Source organism: Benincasa hispida, chromosome 12, assembly GCF_009727055.1.
Source record: "Benincasa hispida cultivar B227 chromosome 12, ASM972705v1, whole genome shotgun sequence".
Taxonomy (NCBI): domain Eukaryota; kingdom Viridiplantae; phylum Streptophyta; class Magnoliopsida; order Cucurbitales; family Cucurbitaceae; genus Benincasa; species Benincasa hispida.
In genome coordinates, this window is record NC_052360.1 from 46,273,208 (window position 1) to 46,293,278 (window position 20,071).

General features: G+C 33.7%; 2 protein-coding genes across 5 annotated transcripts; one reads left to right on the forward strand and one right to left on the reverse strand.

Moving 5' to 3' along the window:
* Positions 1-6,190: 6,190 nt before the first annotated feature.
* Positions 6,191-15,609, forward strand: LOC120067008 (eukaryotic translation initiation factor 4G-like). 4 transcript variants are annotated; one of them, XM_039018368.1, is made up of 10 exons: positions 6,191-6,362; positions 6,511-6,766; positions 6,942-7,075; positions 7,282-7,407; positions 7,515-7,588; positions 7,732-7,788; positions 8,552-10,018; positions 10,138-13,289; positions 14,708-14,902; positions 15,013-15,609. In XM_039018368.1, the coding sequence occupies exons 2-10, from the start codon at positions 6,600-6,602 to the stop codon at positions 15,341-15,343; spliced, it is 5,703 nt and encodes a 1,900-aa protein (XP_038874296.1). In that variant the 5' UTR covers positions 6,191-6,362; positions 6,511-6,599; the 3' UTR covers positions 15,344-15,609. The 4 variants fall into 4 exon arrangements, with proteins under 4 accessions (XP_038874296.1, XP_038874297.1, XP_038874298.1 ...); XM_039018369.1 differs by having other exon boundaries at positions 7,288-7,407; XM_039018370.1 differs by having other exon boundaries at positions 6,192-6,362; positions 6,942-7,048.
* A 1,420-nt stretch (positions 15,610-17,029) lies between these two features.
* Positions 17,030-19,117, reverse strand: LOC120067907. The gene is made up of 3 exons (XM_039019531.1): positions 18,896-19,117; positions 17,901-17,970; positions 17,030-17,419 (listed from the first exon to the last, which is right to left on the reverse strand). The coding sequence occupies exons 1-3, from the start codon at positions 19,028-19,030 to the stop codon at positions 17,373-17,375; spliced, it is 252 nt and encodes an 83-aa protein (XP_038875459.1). The 5' UTR covers positions 19,031-19,117; the 3' UTR covers positions 17,030-17,372.
* Between the last annotated feature and the right edge of the window lie 954 nt (positions 19,118-20,071).

Below are 20,071 nucleotides of genomic sequence, written 5' to 3' on the forward strand. Positions count from 1 at the left end.
TGATTGTTTTTTCAAAAAAAAAAAAATTATAATAAATGAAATTTGGGGAGGGGAAACGTTTCCACCCCCCGATTAGCGGTGCAATCGCCCTCGCAGCGGCGCGTGGCAAAAGCGCGTCCTTTGCTTCGTTTTATTTCTTTCCCTTTTGAGTGCCACTCCCTTCTAGGTCGGTTACCCTAAGAGTTAGCTCATATTATTCACAAGGACCTACAAATATTTATTTTTAGGTACTAAACTTTTTAAAAATGATAAATATAATCACTAGACTTTTAATTTTGTATTTGATGAATCATTAAATTTAAAAAATACCTAATAAATTTTGTTTAATAGACATTTTATAATTTCAAATTTTTTTAAAAAAATTATTTGACCTATAAAAATCAATATTTTTAGATGTATTTTAAACCATTAAAGTCACCTTTTAGATTGATTTTGAATATTATAAAGTTGTTTTAACCATTTCAAAAATATTTTTTAGAAATTTTTTTTTAAAAAAATATTAAACTATATTTTTAAAAAAAAATTAACTTCCAAACGTGCTTTAATAATTTTATTAATTAATATGTTGTGATCTGGATTTTAAAAGGTTAATGCACGATTTTTTATAAGAGTAATTTAAATGCAAGATAAAGTAATAAATAGAGGGAAATATTGAAACCAAATGGACAGTCACAACTTTTCATTAATATGAGTAATTTTTTATCGTATCTTTTTTTCTCTCTCTCTATTTATGTAGGAATAATTATGTGATAATTTCTTTTACTATTTTGACAGGATTTCAGAAAAGAATAATTTTATTTAGACGAGTTTGAATTGACTTCAAATGTAATAAAGTTAAAAATAGTTTTAAAGAGATTAGTTATGAAAAGTCTAAATTCATTTGACTTACAAAAATTGAGGGTAGTTGATAAACCACACCGAGTAGAGTATAAATCATTTTTTACAAGAAAGAAAAAGGAAAACTAATGAGCAATGAAATTGAAACTTTGTAGATACCAAATTGGAGGGGAGGAAGAGTCAAACTAAATATGAGTTTTAAAAATATTTTGTAAATTTTTATTTTATATACGCTCCATTGCCAAACATCATGCCAAATACGCTCCAAAACTGTGTGAACCTCCAAAAACGACTCCATGAGCTGATTGATCACCAATGTTTAATCCTTCTTTGACCGCAACACCTCCGCCAAATAGGAGACATACAAGCCTCCTTAAAATCATAATTCGTTGCCAACCTCCTTCTGCACACCAAACTTCAGTCAACTCAGTCCCCATACAAAGCCTTAAAAAAAAAACTCCACCGCGTGAACCCTTTGCAAACAGAGCCTTTCACGTTTGGGGAGAAGAGCAAATTAGATTTCTTCGAATTCACACTTTGTTCGAGGGCAACTTGTTGGGATTTTCGTAAGTTACTGGAATTGAAGAATCTCACACTGGTTAAATTCAAGAATGAGGATGGGCTTCAAGCCTATAAAATGAGTCTATACCTCTAGTTTCAAATTGTCCCAATTAGATTCACTTTAAGCTTCATTTGCTAACTCTAATCAAATTTCGTTTGTATTATAAAAGGGTGTGAGCAGTATACAAGTTTTGGGAGAGTGCTATTGTAATTGAGATCTGGAGAGAGAATAGTTTTGTGTGATTGTAACACTTTTTCATATAGTGGAGTTCTTTTTGGTGGATCGTGGTTTTTCTCCGAGTTGAGAGTCTTCCACATAAATTATTGTGTTCTCAGTTTTTATTGCTTTCTTTTAATTTCTCTATTATTTTTATGCTTATTCTTGCGATAGAAGTTTGAGGTGTTTCATAATACAGTTCATACTCTTCCAAAAGTTGCTTCGAAACCCAAGATTTCTCAACATATGCTTCCAAGAAAACCATAATATCATAAGCAAAGAAAAAGATGTGTAATGGGAGGACAATCTCTCGCAATATGAATTCCAGCTAATAACCCCTGATATAAGGCTGCCTAGGGAATACATTTGACGACTGAAAGGTTTTTTACGGAACTCTATTAAAACAAAAAAAAAAAAAAAAAATCGGTGTTGAAATACAATACATAATTAGATTAATCCACACACAATAAAATCCCAAAGCCATCATGATCTGCTCGAGGAAGGTCCATTCATCCGATCATATGTTTTGCTCGTAAGCCACTTAATGGTTTTCGATCCTTCCTTTCTTTATCATATATAATATAAGCACTCATAACTAATAATGACATTGTCTGAAAAAGACAATTGATAATATTCAATACATTATAGATATTATCAATAAATTTATGCCAGTTGAACTATAACTTTTTATAGGCTTGTAATGAATTTTGAGATCAATATTCTATTTTTAGTGTTGTTATACATGTGTGCGCGTGTGTTTTAAAATTTGTGAAATAAAAATATTGGATTATAGACAAACTATGTGGGATTTTAGTATAACACTCCTAATCATGATTTGATTTTCATCTTTTTTATACTTTGTTCTCTCCACTGTTTATGTCTTCTCCTTTTAGTTAAATATAGTTTTTTTTCCCTTTTTTTAAGGAAAAATTCGTGATAAACATTGTTTTTTCTGGAAAGTTAAATAGTATTATTATTTTTTATTTATTTATTTTTTAAATGATGTATTATTATTTATTTACAAATCAATAATTACCATACAGAGAATAATATTTTTTGAAAAGTATACCAAGAATAATATTAACTCTCCTTAACAAAACACCATGCAGTTGATTGAAGAAACAAAAACAAAAACAATATTTAGAGCCGTTTGGATCACATTTATTGTTTCATGAGTATAGATATTAAATATATGAGATTTGAATGTCTGGATTTTAAATGTTAAGGATAATTAATGTCGAAAAATTAAATATTTGTGTATAGAAACTAAAAATAAATAATTATTTAGTTAAATGTAAGAGATCAATTAAATTTAACACTAATTAATTTATTGTTATGTTAATTAATTATTTAATTAATAAATACTTTTTAATTAAACATAATTTAATTAATTATTTGGTTAATTATAATATTGATGATTAACAATAATAATTTATATTGAATAGTTAAGATAACATAAAATATTAATGGTAAAGATAGTAGTTGAAATTTATTAATTCTAAATAATATATTTCTATTTAATAATTAATTAAAAGAAAATTATTTTAAATGACAAAACCGTTAAAAATACTTACAACTAGTAGTCTAGATAGACTGTGATATTTTGCTATTAGTTGTACATATTTTTATTCATTTTCCTATATTTGAAAACAACCCTTAATTAAAATTAATAGTAATGAATACTTTATATTAATTTATTAATTTTTTACTGTCATCTCCCAAACATAAAAATTCTACGCTTTTGCAATTATTAAAAAACCCAAGACGAGTTTTAAACTTTCTATTAAATATCTATCTGAAATCCCATAGGAAAACCTATGAAACAAATGGGGCCTTAAAGTAAGGTTAAAATATAGTTTTCTATTTCTAGCTAAAGTATAGAGCTTATTTTATAAACATGTTTTTATGTAGTACTCTAAACCAATGATTAAAATATTTATCGAGATGTCGTATATCGATACATTGAAGGATTTTCATTTGTTAAAAAGAAAAAAAAAAAACTAAGGATTTTCATTGATATTGTTTATAAATGCTCATAACACATGTAAAAGATCATCTATTTAATCCAATATGAATAAAAACATGAATAACAATATTCAATATTTATAGTTTGGGAATAAAAAATTTCATTATTGATCTAAATAATTTTTTTTATTGTCGATATATTTGTAAAATATTGACATCGACATTTTAATCCTTACTCCAAATAGTTTTTATGGAGATAAAAAAAATAATAAGTATTTATAAATAAAAAAAATCAACAAAAAATATAGTTTAGACTTGCTTTTAGAATATCATATAAACAAACGTATTTCCAAAAATGGAAAACAACAAAAATAATGTTAAAATATTACCCTACAAATTTAGTTTTAAAATTTAATCTATGTGTTTAATAGGTTTCTAACCTAAAAAATTAGAAGTCAATGAATCTATTATACACAACTAAATTTTTACATTGACTTTTAATTTTGTGTCTATATGATATTAAGAGATATTGATTGGGTCAATACCTATTAAATAAAAAATAAAAATAAAAATTTAAGAATTTATTAAACATCTTTAATTCATGAACTTATTAAGACTTGAAACTGAGAGATTAAACTTGTAATGATATAGCTTAATTCATATAAAGTTTAGTGCATTAAATTATAAAAATCATATATATGGTTGAGAAAAAAAAATGTTGGTCCATATATTTTTCAAAGTTAGAATCTTGTCCTTGTCGTTTAATAAAACCTCGTAAATAGTTCATGCTATCCATGTGTTATTGAGGCATTTTTAATTGTGTGGGTTAAATAGTTGACTCGATAAAATATTGGTTGAATATAAAATGGATTCAAATGGTCTTGGGTCAATGAAAACAAATGTTTCTTCTTCTTTTATTGATTTCAACATGTCAGGAGAAGATTTAAACCTCCAACTTCCTAATCCAGTTTAGAGTATATGTCTCGACTCTTGACTATTTGAGTTATACTCATGTTGGTCAATAAGTTAAATACTATGAGTTAGGAACGTTTATGGATCAAATTAGGTTGGGTTGGATTGAAATACATCTTAGGCCCAACCCAATTGTTCGAATTATAAGTTTCATATACCCAGATAACCTCTATTAAGTAATCAACCCAATCCAACCACAAAAATATTTGATTGGGTTAATTTGGTTTCTTGCGTCATTTATTTGAAATTTTATTAAAAAAAAAAGAGTAAAATGTTGATATGTAATTATTTAAAAATTATTTTTAATATATTGAATTTAAATTAACAACTCAACATGTTAAAATTTTTCCTAAAGATTTGCTAGAGAATAAATAATCCAAAAAACCATGAAATTAATTAGAGCAAATTGTAAAAACCATTTATAAAGTATAGTGGTAGTTGTAATTATACCCTAAAACTTATAAAAATTGAGCCCTTAAACTTATACAGGTGTTAAAATTGGACCCTTAAATATACTTAATCGAAGAAATTGTAACAATGATTTAAGTTTGAGATTTCAATTTTTACTATTTGGAGGTCCAATTTCTACAACCATTTTAGGAATTTTAGGAGTCCAATTTTAATTAGTAAAAGAGTGAGAGCCCAATTTTTAGAATTGAAAGTTCGAGTGTGCAATTGAAACTATCACCATTTACAAACTTGAATTATAAGTTAAAAAAAAATCTTTTTAAAATGAATAACAAATTCAACTTAGTTTGAAATTTATGTGAATCCACTAATCAATCCCACCTGTAAATATATATTTTTTTTACCAAACTTGATCAAATGAGTTTATAATCCAACATAAATCGTAATTTTTGAACACCCCTTAATACGAGGCTTTATTTTATTTTATTTTTAGGACAAGTTTCAACTTATACCCTTGAACTTCAACGGTTGTATCAATGTAAACCCAAAACTAATAATTGTATCAATTTAACCAATGAACTTTTATAAATATATCAATTTAAACCATAAACTTTCATAATAGTATCAATTTACACATTTCCTTAGATTTAGTTTGAAAAATATAAAAAATATTTATTTTTTAAAATCAAACTTGTGTAAGTTTAGAGGTTTAATTGATAAAATTATAAGTTGTACACTATGCTTATCCATATGAAACATAATTAAAGGTTTAAATGGATACATTTAAAAAAATTCGAGATTTAAATTGATACTACGTATAAAGTTTATGGTTTAAATGAATACAATTATTAGTTTGAGGTTTAAATTGATACAACCCATAAAGTTGAATAATTATTAGTTTAAGATTTAAATAGATATAAATATTAAAGTTTAGGGATATAAATTGATATTTAAGTGGTGATGTGAGTTAAAATAGAAAAAAAGGGAAATAAAAAAGGAAAGAAAGAAAGAAAAAAAAAAAGGAAAAATGTGAAGAGGCATTGTGGTAAGAGAGTGTTGGTGTGAAAAATTGGATTGAAGAGAGAGGAAAAGTAAGACTCGTTCGATCTGCGATCTCCTAAAAAATCTACCTCTTTTGACCCATCTTACCAGTCAGTTTGTTACCCTTTTCCTTTCCTCCATCCTCTCTCTCTAAACAAAACACTTTTAATTTACTAATACACACACCAAAAAAATTAACAAATAAAAACTCACACCCCAACCCCAACCCTTCCTTCTCTTCCTTTCTCCCCTTTCTTCTTCCTCCTTCCCCCCCATTCCCAACCTTTCTCTAATGGTTTCCCATTAAAAAAACCCTAATCTCCCTCTGCTTTTCATCTCTCTCTTCACTCTTACTCCACAGGTTTCTTCATTCTCACTCTTCTACTCTCCCCATTCTCTCTTTTCCCTTTCCGGTTTTCTTTGATTTCCCCCTTTTTCTTCTGCCTGTTTTTGCTTTTCGCTTTTATTTTACCGGCGTTTTCTCAAATGGGGTTTCTTTGTTTTTGCAGGGAGTAATCGGAAGTTTCGATTTTTATTTTTATTATTGTTTTTTTTTTTTACATCTTTTCTTTTCGGGAGAGATCAAGGGTTGGAATATATGTCCTTCAATCAATCAAGGTCCGATAAGAACGAGAGCTACACTCAGTATCGCAAATCCGGGCGATCCAACAACTTTAATCCACAGCGAGGCTCTTCAGGAACTCACTCTAAACCCGGCGGTGCCGGTGGGTCCGCCCCTACCCCGTCGATCGCTTCTAATCGTAGGTAATGATCTAGGGTTTCGGTTTTTTTCGTTTTCGTTTTGTTGTTTTTTCACCCAATTGTTGAATTTCGTCTTCTTTTGCTGTTTTTTTTTTTTTTGGTGTGTTTCTGATGATTTTTATATCTCGATTTCTTTGATTGATTCTCGTAATTTTTTTTCCTGGGGGATTTTGTTTAGTTTTAAGAAGACTAATAATGCTCAAGGAGGGCAATCTAGAGGAGGTCTTCCTACTGTAAATTCTACGGATACGAGTAACGCTCCTAACCCGCGAGGAGTGCAAAATGGTGAGTCTCGACAGATTCAATCGCATGGTATTGTTACTAAATCTTTTACCTTTTTTTTGCTTTTGTTTTTGTTTGATTCTAACCTCTTGTGCCGGAGAAATTTTTGGAAGTGTACCCAGTTTTTTTTAAGGGCAAATTGTTTTGGATATTCAACAATTTTTTCTTCCCCGTTCTTTTGAAGATTTTCTTTTTGTTGTATGTATGTGTAGCAACATCTGATTTAAGGGTTACAGGTGCAGTTACCAAGCCTTCAGAAGGACCACATACCCACAGAAGCACCAGAGATGTTCCTAAAGCTCCAACTTCTCAATCTTCCCCCTTGACTTCTGATGGGGCTGCGCCCACTACCCCGACAAAGGGTAAGTAGTAGTATACAGTTTCCATGTTCGATTTTCTGACCAATGTGAATCATTATATTTAACCTCTTTTAGCTACTTAGTGATTAGTGATGCCTTTAATGTCTTAGGTACTGGAGATCAACCAAAGGAATTTTCTTTCCAATTTGGGTCAATAAGTCCTGGATTCATGAATGGTATGCAGGTAAATTCCACAAACTAATACACTGAATGCAAATTTAAAATTTCTTGCAGGTGCTTTTCCTCTAAATTTTTTGATGTTGTTCTTTATGCGCCTGGTGTATGTGTGTGTGTTTTTGTAATGGAGATTCCTATTTTGTTTTGTAGCTTCCAGTTAGGACTAGCTCAGCTCCTCCTAATCTAGATGAACAGAAACGTGACCAGGTTTGTATTCCTTCCTTCTGGATTGTCTTGTTTCTAACTTTCTAGGACTATCAGTTCCTATACTCGATAATCATTGAAGCAAGTATCATTTGGTAGATTGGTCTGAACCTGTGTTAAAAAGCCCTCTTGGGCGCACACCTAGGCTCAAGGTGCAGGTATGGCGCCTCGCCTCCACAGCGAGGCTGAAAAATAAGGCGCCCCTGAGGCATGTCTTTTGTGAAGCCCCAAGGCTCATAGCCCTGGGCCTCTGGGCTTTTTCATTATTTTTTAAAAACAGTAAAATTAGGGTTTTCTTCATTAACTAAAAAAATAAAAATTATTAAGCCTAAATGCAAAATTTCTTGTGTTTAGGGGCCATTTTTTTTTCATATTTTTACTTCAACTATGTTTTTTCTTCTTAAGGTAGCACTTTTATATATAATGTTCCTAAAAAAAAAAAGACCGTGTTCTTTTTTTTTCCGCTTGTTCTTAAGCCCCAGAAGACTATTGCGCCTTGAGCTTTGAAAAACATTGGTTTGGTCCACAAAGGTACTTTTTGAAGTGTCTAGTTCTTACAATCACTTGCCATCTTTTTGCTTGTTTCAGTGTTATACTTTTTATATCCAAGAAGCTGCTAACTTTCTAGAATTTTATCTCGTCTGGATTTGAGATTATTGCTTGTATAATAAAGTAGATTGGCAATTATGATTCAATGCACCATGCATAGCTTTCTATGGCTCCAGGTTTTGGTTTGCTAAAGCTGTATGTTATTGCTGTACGTCAGGCACGCCATGAATCTTTTAGACCAGTTCCTCCAATGCCCATACCGTTAGCTCCTAAGCCACAGACACAGAGGAAGGATGCTGGAGCTGGTGATCAACCTAATGCTGGACAGCAGTTACAACAGAAGGATGCTGGTATCATTAACCAACCTAATACAGGGGATGCTCATACAGTTCAAAAGGCTAAAAAGGATGTGCAAGCATCACCAAATCATCCCACAACCCAAACTCTAAAGCCCACGACTCCTATGTCTGGAATCTCTATGACAATGCCTTATCACCCACCACAAGTACCTGTGCCATTTGGAGGTCCCAATCAACAGATGCAGTCACAGGGCTTAACCCCCAGTTCACTGCACATGTCAATTCCTGTGCCATTGCAGATTGGAAGCTCTCCTCAAGTTCAACAGCAAATGTTTGTTCCGGGTCTTCATCCCCATCCAATGCAGCCACAGGGGATCATTCATCAGGGACAGGGATTGGGTTTTGCAACTCAAATAGGTTCTCAGTTGCCTCCTCAATTAAGCAACTTAGGCATCAATGTAACTTCACAATACCCTCAACAGCAAGGAGGGAAATTTGGTGGCCCTCGTAAGTCGGCTGTTAGAATTACTGATCCAAAAACACATGAAGAGTTAATATTTGATAATAAGCAAACAAATGCATATGCTGATACTGGTTCTTCAGGCCCTAGGCCACAATATAATCTTCCTTCGCAAACGCAGCCTCTTCCATATGCACCAAATCATGCAATGAACTACTACCCCAATTCTTACAATCCCAATCCTTTATATTTTGCAAGCCCCAGTTCTCTTCCTTTACCTAGTGCTCAAACTGCACCAAATTCTCAGCCTCACAGATTTAATTATCCAGTTAGCCAGGGCTCTCAAAATGTTCCGTACATTGATATGCATGTTAAGAAGCCTGGTGTGGTCCCAATGCATGGTATTTCAGATCCACCTAATAGAGAGCATATTCGTGATACTCATAGTTTGCAATCCCCCGCTCCCTCAGGAACAGTTCACGTTACGATCAAAATGCCTGCTGATCCTACAGGTGGCAAGGGTTCTGACACATTGCCAAATAGATTATCTACAATGGAGGAAGGCAAATCACAGAAACCCTCGAGCCCATCTGTGGAATTAACCCTGCCTTCTTCTCAATCTTCTCAAAGGGCAGTAGATGCATCCTCGGAGAGTTCTCTACATGATTCAAAAGTTGGAAGAGAGCCGGCGGTGATGAAGTCTTCACCTTTAGTATCTAAACAGTCTACCGAAGGACCTCCGGTGGTTTCACTCGATGGTCAAGATTCCAGCTCTGTGCAATCTTCATTGACTGCTTCCTCTGAGGAGTCCGAGTTAGCTGGAACACATAGTGAAGGGAGAAGGGAAAAGTTATCTAGGTCTGACTCACACAAGGATCATCAGAATAAAACAAGCAAGAAAGGATACACCCAATCACAGCATCAGGTACTTTTGTCTGTCCTTTACTTGTCTGTTGACCTTTGTATCCTGGCTTACTCTAGGTTGTTTTGTTATTTTGGTGTGTGTATTTTTTATTTTTATTTTTTTAAAATCATTACTTGCAGATTAGTGGACAAGCTTCATCAGCATTGGGACTGCCTGGTCAAGTGCATGACACAACTTCTCCTACAGTTTCTGAAGGAGTTGAAGCTAAATCTTTGACCATTCCAGTAGTTGTGGAAGGCAAGTCAGAATCAGTCAGTGCCATTAATTCTGATTCTTTAGAATTTAAGGATGCCGGTTTGGATTCTGTAGCTCATTCTTCTCCAGAAAATTCTGGTCAGGGAAATGTCAAGAACGCAGATCTCAGTTCTGATGATAAGCAGGATATCTGTTCAAAAGAAAAGCAATCAGAACCCGTGCTACTGAAAATAGAAGAACAAGGACAAGTAACATCTTCTGAACTTCCTGTAGATCTTAAGAATTCTGAAAATGTTTCAGATCATAATGTTGGAAAATCTATGGAGGTTGCTGAGAAAACAGAAAGGGACTTGATTGCGAGCTCAACTACTGTTAGCAACGAGGTTTCAACCTCTGAAGCTGCCCAAAGGGCTGTGGATGAACCTGTGAGTTGTCATGCAGGAGCTGACGTGTCTTCTTCCGTGAGTTCTAGTTCAACTGTTCCTGAAAATTCTCAAGGTGACAAGTTAGTAGTTGATTCTTCTGGTAAAGATGACAATATGAGTAGCAATGAAGTTCAAAAGAAAGCTATCAGATCCGACCTGTCATCTGAATCTTCCCTAAACCCGGGACTTTCAGAAGGAAAGAATGATGGGGAGGTGTTGGATACTGTTGGTACCGGTGACAATAGTTCACATGCTGTTTCCGGTACCAAGGATAAATCTGTTGTAGAGATGAGCAGGGTTAAGAGTACGACTGGAAAAGGAAAAAAGAAGCTAAGGGCAATTCTTCAAATGGCAGATGCTGCAGGAACAACTTCTGACCTTTACAATGCATATAAGCGACCTGAAGAGAAGAAAGAAACAGTAGCACATTCTGAGAGTATTGAGAGGACAGAAAGTAGATCTTCTAGTGTGGATACAGAGCAGGAATCCATTGAGGCCATTAAAGAAGATGCTGTTGCACTGAGTAAAGCTGAGCCTGATGATTGGGAAGATGCTGCGGACATTGCTACACCCAAACTGGAGTCGGCTAATGGAGGTGGTGTAGGTACACCGGTGCTTGATGATGGGGACAGAATGGGAGATATGGCCAAGAAGTATTCTAGGGATTTTCTCCTCAAGTTTGCCGATCAGTTTTTGGACCTTCCACATAACTTTGAAGTTACGCCTGATATAGAGTCCTTAATGAGTACTCATGCCAATGCATCTCATCATCATGATCGTGATTCGTATCCGAGTCCAGGACGGGTAGATAGACCTTCGAGTGGGGGATCACGGTTGGATCGTCGTGGTAGTAATTTGGTTGATGATGACAGATGGAGCAAATTGCCTGGATCTTTTGCTCCAGGACAGGATCCTCGTTTCGATCTAGCTTATGGAGCTAGTGCAGGTTTCCGACCTGGTCAAGGAGCCAATTTTGGTGTTCTGAGGAACCCCGGAGCACAGGCTCCTGTTCAATATGTTGGAGGAATACTTGCTGGGCCTATGCAGTCTATGGGACCACAGGGAGGGCTACGAAGAAATAATTCTGATGCAGATAGATGGCAACGAGCTACCAATTTTCAGAAGGGTTTAATTCCTTCACCGTTAACACCATTGCAAACCATGCACAAAGCTAAGAAGAAGTATGAGGTGGGTAAGGTGTCAGATGAAGAAGAAACCAAACAGAGGCAATTGAAGGCTATACTAAACAAGCTAACTCCTCAGAACTTTGAAAAGCTCTTCGAACAAGTAAAAGCAGTAAACATTGATAATGGTAGAACACTGACTGGAGTAATATCACAGATTTTTGACAAAGCTTTAATGGAGCCTACTTTCTGTGAAATGTATGCCAACTTTTGTTTCCATCTTGCTGGAGAACTGCCTGATTTAAGTGAAGACAACGAGAAAATCACTTTTAAGAGATTGTTACTCAACAAATGTCAGGAGGAATTTGAGAGAGGTGAAAGAGAACAGGAAGAAGCCAACAAAGTTGAAGAAGAAGGTGAGGTAAAGCAGTCTGAAGAGGAAAGAGAAGAAAAACGGATTAAGGCACGGAGAAGAATGCTAGGTAACATTAGATTAATAGGGGAGTTGTACAAGAAAAAAATGTTGACTGAAAGAATAATGCATGAGTGCATCAAGAAGTTACTGGGGGAATATCAGAATCCAGATGAAGAAGATGTTGAAGCTTTGTGCAAGTTGATGAGCACAATTGGAGAGATGATAGATCATCCCAGAGCAAAAGAATATATGGATTCTTATTTTGAGATCATGACAATGTTATCAAACAACATGAAATTATCATCCAGGGTTAGGTTCATGCTAAAAGATGCAATTGATCTGAGGAAGAACAAATGGCAGCAGAGGAGAAAAGTTGAAGGCCCAAAGAAGATTGAGGAAGTACACAGAGACGCTGCTCAAGAGAGGCAGGCTCAAACTGGTAGGTTTGGTCGTGGTCCAGGCATAAATCCTTCAGCAAGGAGAGGGGGCCCACCTATGGATTATGGCCCTAGGGGATCAGTTGTGTCATCCCCAGGTAATCAGATGGGGGGTTTCCGTGGATTTCCACATCAGTCCCGTGGATATGGTGGTAGTCAAGATGCTCGTCAAGATGAAAGACAGTCTTACGAAGCTAGGACATTGTCTGTTACATTGCCTCACAGAGCTGGTGGTGATGACTCGATCACTCTGGGACCACAGGGTGGCCTTGCTCGAGGAATGTCCATTAGAGGACCACAACCAAGTTCAGCTGCTCCTGCCGATATATCCCAGCTTCCAGGAGATTTGAGAAGTCAACCAACAGCTTCTTTGAATGGATATAGTTCTGCATCAGAGCGTGCGACCTTAACTTCTAAGGAGGACCTTATTTCAAGACATATGCCAGAGAGATTTGCTGGTCCAACTTCAATGGACCATATGAGTGGTCAAGACCGTTATTCAAATTATGGGAATAAGGACTTGAGACATTCAGGTCGGAGTTTTGATAGATCTCGTCCAATTTCACCTGCGACACCACCGGGGCCAACTTTGGCCCCAAGTCTTCCATCTGAAAAGGTATCGTGTGAAGATCGGTTGCGAGAATTGTCATTGAACGCAATCAAGGAGTTCTACAGGTATGCAATTTCTTGAATATTTTATTTGCTTGCATTATAAAAGAACTTATTGCTCTTCTCTAAAAAAAAAAATATAAAAGAACTTGATGGTACTATTGGATCAATGTTTAGTGGGTTTTTGCTACACATCTTAGTTCTATGACCAAATTGGCTTTCAAAATTATATAAATTTTGTTAATCTGACAATGCCATTAGTTTTTGCGATCACTTTAGTTTATATACTCCTAAACCAGTTGATGAGCTTCTATACATAAGGAAATGGTGTGTTGTAATGTGGTATATTGTGAGACCTTGAGCTTCTCAATGTGACCTTCCCACTTATTTGGAGAAAATCTGAAGGTTCTTTATTTATGACCAATTTATAAGATTATTAGTGCTTGTTTTATATAAGGTAGTTTCTTGGATGAAGTTTGAAAGATTGGAACACACGCAAGGGTTGATTCTCCATAATTGGGTTTTCTATATACGAGCCGCCAGTCATTTATTTTGTTTTGAGGACTTAAATAGATATATAGCCTGAGAACCTGGGTATACTGTCTTGTATGGTGAGATATCAAATAATTGGACTGGATTGATTATGTTGAGGGCATCTGTTTTAGAAGTCTGGAACTCTAATAGGCGGAAAGTCCTTTAAAAGCACTTGATATCCTATGTCTTAACTTTGTCATATTCTGCCTTCAAAATGGAGTGGAGAATCTTAGAAGAAACTCTAAAACTTGGGGGGGTGGTTTTCGTTTGACCTCTTTACTACGTTTTGGTTTCTTGAGATAAAAACTTCAACTATATGTAAAATAAATATGAATGGGAAAACTTTAAAGCTCGCTTTTCTTTGAATGACCTTTGTAACGGTAATCATTTTTTAGTAGTGAGCGCACTCTATTTTATTTGTAAGTGCTTAATGAGTTCTCGGTTGTAAAAATGTTATAGCTTTAGAAATTATTGTCTAAACTCACTTATATCCAGCCAGATTAGTTTCTGTTAATCTCTTTGGACAGCTTAAACTTTTGTATATTTTATTTCATCAATGAAATTCTTTTCTATCCCAAAAAAGAAATAAGATTTTACTGGATGAGTCCAAACTTCTGTTGCGTGATTTCCGACTTGACACGGTGATATATTCATTTACCATCTTAGGAATTTTATCTATACTGCTATATTTATTTATGATATATCTTATATTTGGACAAATAGTTGGCCTAGTGGTATATTGGGGCATGTGAAAGAAGTAAAAGTACTTGTTCAAATTTCTTGGTGGCTACCTAATTAGGATATTCCTTACAATAAAATGTAAATGTTATAGCTCAGATGATTATTGTGTGAGATTCATACCATAATATCATATTCATATGTTTGGATTATTTGAAAGGGATATAATAACCTGCTTTGCTTTATCTCTTGGTTGTCTTTCTGCTTTTCAGTGCCAGAGATGAGAAGGAAGTAGCTCTGTGCGTTAAAGAGTTGAACTCCCCAGCCTTCCATCCAACCATGATCAGTCTCTGGGTCACCGACGTGTTCGAGAGGTCGGATTTGGAAAGGGATCTTTTGGCCAAACTTGTTGTTAACCTCTCGAGAGCTAATGATGGCACATTGAACCAAGCTCATCTTGTTAAAGGGTAATGAAAAAAAGAAGCATTAACCGACCCATTTGTTTGAATGGCATTATTTTGTGAAATTTCTGACATTTCTTTAATCATTATTCTCCCTCTTCTCCATTATTGGGCAGGTTTGAAGCAGTTCTTGCCTCTTTAGAAGATACTGTAAATGATGCCCCAAGGGCTCCAGAATATTTGGGTCGTATTCTTGCCAAAGTCATCACAGAAAGTATGGTTTCTTTAAGAGAAGTTGGTGATTTAATCTATCAAGGTGGAGAGGAACCTGGAGCCCTTCTTCAAGCTGGGCTTGCAGCTGATGTTCTTGGCAACGTCTTGAAAGCAATCAGATCAGAGAAAGGAGAGGGGTTCTTAACCGATATGCGCACAAACTCGAATTTGCGGTTGGAGACGTTTCGGCCCCCCGACCCTATGAAATCAAGAGTCTTAGAGGAATTTATTTAGGAGTAGTCAATCAAAATTGCTGCTGCTGTAATTTTGTTAGTTGGAATCGTGATCTCTCTCCCCCAGTGCTTTTTTAGGCTACTTAAATTAATTTGCAGAAAAAGAAATTTATATATCTTTCCTTTTTCAGGGTTGGGTGGGAAAATTTCCATTTAATTGGGGGTTTATCCATCTTCATCTTTAACGTAATTAAATTCAACAATGTCTTCTGAAATTATTATTATAGAATAGGTTCAGCTGAGAGTACCCAGAAAAACATTTTTTTTTCTTTTTTTCTTTTTTATGGTTCCTTTCTGTTTTTGAATGTTGTGGAGTGTTCGTTTAATCTTTTTTGTTTTCCTTTTTTTTAAATCATGTATAGCAAAGTTAATAAAAGCCATGAGCTGTCACGATTTATTTATTATATTCTAAATCGCCTAAACTATGCTCCTTTGTGTATGAATTGTAATATAGTTTTATTTTATTTAAGTTCAATAATATGCAAGGTGGGAAATTCGAGTTTTATTGGAATTTAAGTGAGGTTTTTGATAGGATATTAGTTGAGAAAGTTAATAGTATGTGTAGGTTATTTTTTATTTAATTGATGGTTAAGAAAAAGCACTTAAAAGGCATCTTTAGGTGGTTCCCATCCAAAGTCAATTAAATATGTTTTGTTTACTTTGATGCTACATTCATGGGACTTTACTCTTAATCACATCTTATCTTTGTTTTATCTTCTAATTTGAGGTTTGCAACAAAAGATGTTTCTTTTTTCAAGATATGAAAGAACCTTCTCTTTTTAAAAGTTAAAATTGTTATGTTTTGTGCTAAAAATTGTTCTTTTCAAGATATGAATGAACCTTCACTTCCGAGTTCTTAGAATAAAACCTAATGAAAACATGCTTGGTTGAAGTTAAATGATTTGCAGCTAATTCCAACACTAATTATCGGTTGATAGTTCGATAAAATCATTGAATTTTTTAAAAATAAGTTCGACTACTCTACGCAAGAAGTATATAGTTTTTATATTTTAAAAATTATCCTTTTTGGAAACAATTGAAACAACAAATATATATAAACCTTTCGATTCACATTCTTTTAAGTGAAAAGGAAAGGTTTGGGTTGGACTAGAAAGAGAAGCCTTTTCGACTTAAAGTACATTTAATCAAATTAGCCAATATCTAATTGACTTACCAAGTTGTTAGTAGCCAATATCTATTGACTGACAAAGTTGTTATTACACAAGTCTCAAATTTCTGGACTAGTTTGCACACCCCTCAATTAATCTCGACATACGACGACTAGATGACAATATTACATTTGGTTGCTGAACCCATTCGCTCTAAGCCATTTGCTAAAATTTCAAAATTTGATCCCTACCAACAAAATTAAACAAATGTACATACCTCAATGTTACCAACAACATTACCAAGTGACCTATGAGATTTGAAGGTCAACCCTACCTAGCCTGAACGTCGAAATTTGAACATCAATCTAGTTCGGCCAACAGAGAATTTATTGTTGTATTAGATGAATTCTCACTCCAAAATAAAATTAGTGTGTAGGCTAAGGCGTAAAATAAGCTTAACCTTTATATATTTCTAGACTGAGCAGGCAGTTCAAACCCACTGATCAAAGTGACTGCTCAATATATCTATGTTGAAGTGTATTAAAACCCTTTACCCTATACTAAAAATCAAACCAACATTTGAAAAAATTGTATCATATCAGCTCAAACTTACATGATGAAGCATCATTGTCTGCAAAATGAATGATCAATTACATCAAAACAAGCTATTCATCTTTCATATACTTTCCTTCATTGAGGAAATGACAAAATATCGAGGGTTGATTCAAATGGAAGAAGTTTTAACAAATAGATTTTGCAAGCTGAATTTTGAACCTCTAAATCAAGGCTTTGCTCCTGAGTTTCCTTTGAATATGTGAGAAATTCAAGACCGGTTTGGAATGGCTTTTTAAATACCTGAAACGCATTTTGAAAGTACTTAGAAGAAAGTCATTCCTAATATTTCTACCTCGACTGTCCAAATCAAGAATTTAGTCTTTCGAGTTTTGCTGTAGCCGCATCAAGTTTCTCTGAAAAGAGAAAACAGCCCATCAAATGGTGAGGTGGGATCAAGTAGTTAATCAATAATAGTAAGTCTCAAATTTCATAATTGTCGAAGGAGAGACCAAGGTCAAACAGAAAAAGATCACACACATGTCAAGAACTCAAAAATGATTTGAACTCTTAAATAAAAGACAACATTTTTCCACTTACTAACTTTGTGCTATGTTTCAATTATGTCCCTAGACTTTAAAAAGTTTCATTTAGCCCCTTTGAACTTTGACGTTTTGCTATATATCCAACATTTTGCGATATCTATTCAATATTTTAATCACATTTCCACAATATATTTCAAAAAAGAAAATTTCTTCTTAGTATGGATCTTCAAAACCTTTCTAGTGATCGAAACATTGATGGAAATGTCTACCATGAGGAAGTAAATTGGATATGATTCAGAGGGAAGACATAAAACATGGGGGAGTAGAAGTTTGTTATAGCAAATATTCTTACTCTGTTCTGAAGTTGTTGCTTTTTGAACAGTCGTGCGAAAAAATATGTTTCCGTTTTTCTGAAAGATAGCCTGCAATTTACAACAACATCAAGAATGTATATTAGTATGAGTAAAAGATTGCTCAGAGTCCAGAGAGGGGAGTGGTTGTTCATCTTTTAATCTTCTTAATATTTTTTTCCCTAAAATATGAAATCGAGGTTTCATTGAACAGAATAAAAGAATATACAAGGACATAAAAAAAGCCCATAAAAAAAGGGATCCCAAACTACAAATCCAATCTAACAAAAACAAACTAGGATCATAATCACAAAAAGACCTAGTTACTAAAGTGATACTATGTGTTGTTCATCCACATATTAATGCTTCCACTAATATTTTTAGAAATGGAAGAATTTGATATCAATATTCGTTCATATTTTTGTTCGAATATCAATTCATTTACATGAATGTTTTCATGTATATTTTCATAAAATCAAGACATTTTAATCCTATATTAATCCTATATTAGGACTCAATAAAATGGAAAATGGAGCAATCAAAAGTCACTACCTTAACTAACATTCTTCTAAACAATAAAAGGAGTAAATAAATCAAGTATCTTAGATCCAATTAAAAAAAAAAAACAAAAAAACAGAAGTTAGTCTAGTGTTTCAAAAATACCTAAAATCAAATTCAAAAGAAGATGCATCAACCAGAAAAAAGTTCAGCAATTTTTTTGAAGATTTAAAACCTAGATCAACATGTAATATAGATTTCAGTTCCACTGTACCCCTAGTTAATAGCGTATACCGAGCAAAAAATTAAGCAGAATAAGGAAAATAGGCAGAGTTCAAAGCATTTTTCAAACAGAATGTCAGTACATCGTTTTACATCTAGTTCAAATTTTGAAAAAGAAGACAAAGATATAGAGAAAATGCGCGGTAGGCGTTCTACATCTAGTTCAAATTTTGAAAAAGAAGACAAAGATATAGAGAAAAAGCGCGGTAGGGCTTACTCTGGAAGAGGAAAGATGATTGAGCTCTGCAATGGCAACCTCGTAACTTCTGATCTGTTTTGTTATTTCCAGCTTCTGTTCTTCGATTGTTATCGACGGGGACGCCGCCGTGCTAAACCCACTGCCGGCATCCATTTTCCGACTGATCTCACCCTCGATTTGACTGCGTTATTTCGTTTTGGGTAAAGTGAAAGTGATCTTCATCTTAGAAGAGAGCGCATTGTGGGCCATTCATATTGGGTCCAAAATGATTGGCTCATCTCTTTCAATCTTAAAAAGGAACACCACAATTCCTCGGCCCAAAACCTTTTCGGCTTTAAGACCTTCAAAATATGTCCATATCACATATATGGCTTGAACAACAAAACAATTGTATCTAAATATTTTTTTTTTTTTTTTTTTTTTTTATACATGTGCGTGTGTATATATATTGTTCAGTTCATTATTAATATTAATTATTATTATCATTATCATTATCATTAAAATAAGATTAAAAAAATCCTAGCATTTCAATCTGTGGGCCATTCATAATTTGTTCGCAATCATGTATTAAGTTGTGTTTCTTATATGTCTCTCTTATACTCTAATACTAAACTCAAGAGGAATCACACTCCTGAGAGTATACAGTTCGCGCCATCCAAAATCTCGTTATTTGTCGTGCTCACACCTTTCAAGAGAATTCGCCCTACAATAATCGCATCACGTATAACGGGAGCTCTTAGAGACCATCTAAATAGACCATTGTGTTCTAAAATAATATAATGTTTTTTTATTTATTTTGATAACCTTAGTTACTAAATTAAGAATTAAGGGTAATTTATTCTCATAACACCTATATTATATTGTATGATTAATTCATATAAACTGTGTTTGTTCATATTTTTTCTCGAATATTTGATATAATGTTTAATTCCATTTCATAATATATGAGGAATAATTACTTACTCAAACGTTTAATAAATGGACTATTTTAGATTTAAAAGAGACTATTTATAATTAGTAAGGATGGGAATTAATCCGCTTATATTGTTTTGAAACATGATATGTCTTGTGATGGTAAATTTAATTAATATATTTGATATTAATTATAAGTTTTATTTTCCATACAATTTAATTAAATTAATTAATTATTATTTATATTTTATCATTGAAATACTATTAATAGATTAAATAATC

Bases quoted from the DNA above. Each gene is read 5' to 3' on its own strand.
- LOC120067008 (XM_039018368.1), top strand. From the start codon at position 6,600: ATGTCCTTCAATCAATCAAGGTCCGATAAGAACGAGAGCTACACTCAG. The intron at 7,076-7,281 runs GTATTGTTACTA...TAAGGGTTACAG, and splicing joins TCGACAGATTCAATCGCATG to GTGCAGTTACCAAGCCTTCA. The intron at 7,408-7,514 runs GTAAGTAGTAGT...TTAATGTCTTAG, and splicing joins GCCCACTACCCCGACAAAGG to GTACTGGAGATCAACCAAAG.
- LOC120067907 (XM_039019531.1), bottom strand. From the start codon at position 19,030: ATGGATGCCGGCAGTGGGTTTAGCACGGCGGCGTCCCCGTCGATAACA. The intron at 17,971-18,895 runs GTAAGCCCTACC...TGTAAATTGCAG, and splicing joins ATCATCTTTCCTCTTCCAGA to GCTATCTTTCAGAAAAACGG. The intron at 17,420-17,900 runs GTAAGAATATTT...TTCTCTTTTCAG, and splicing joins AGCAACAACTTCAGAACAGA to AGAAACTTGATGCGGCTACA.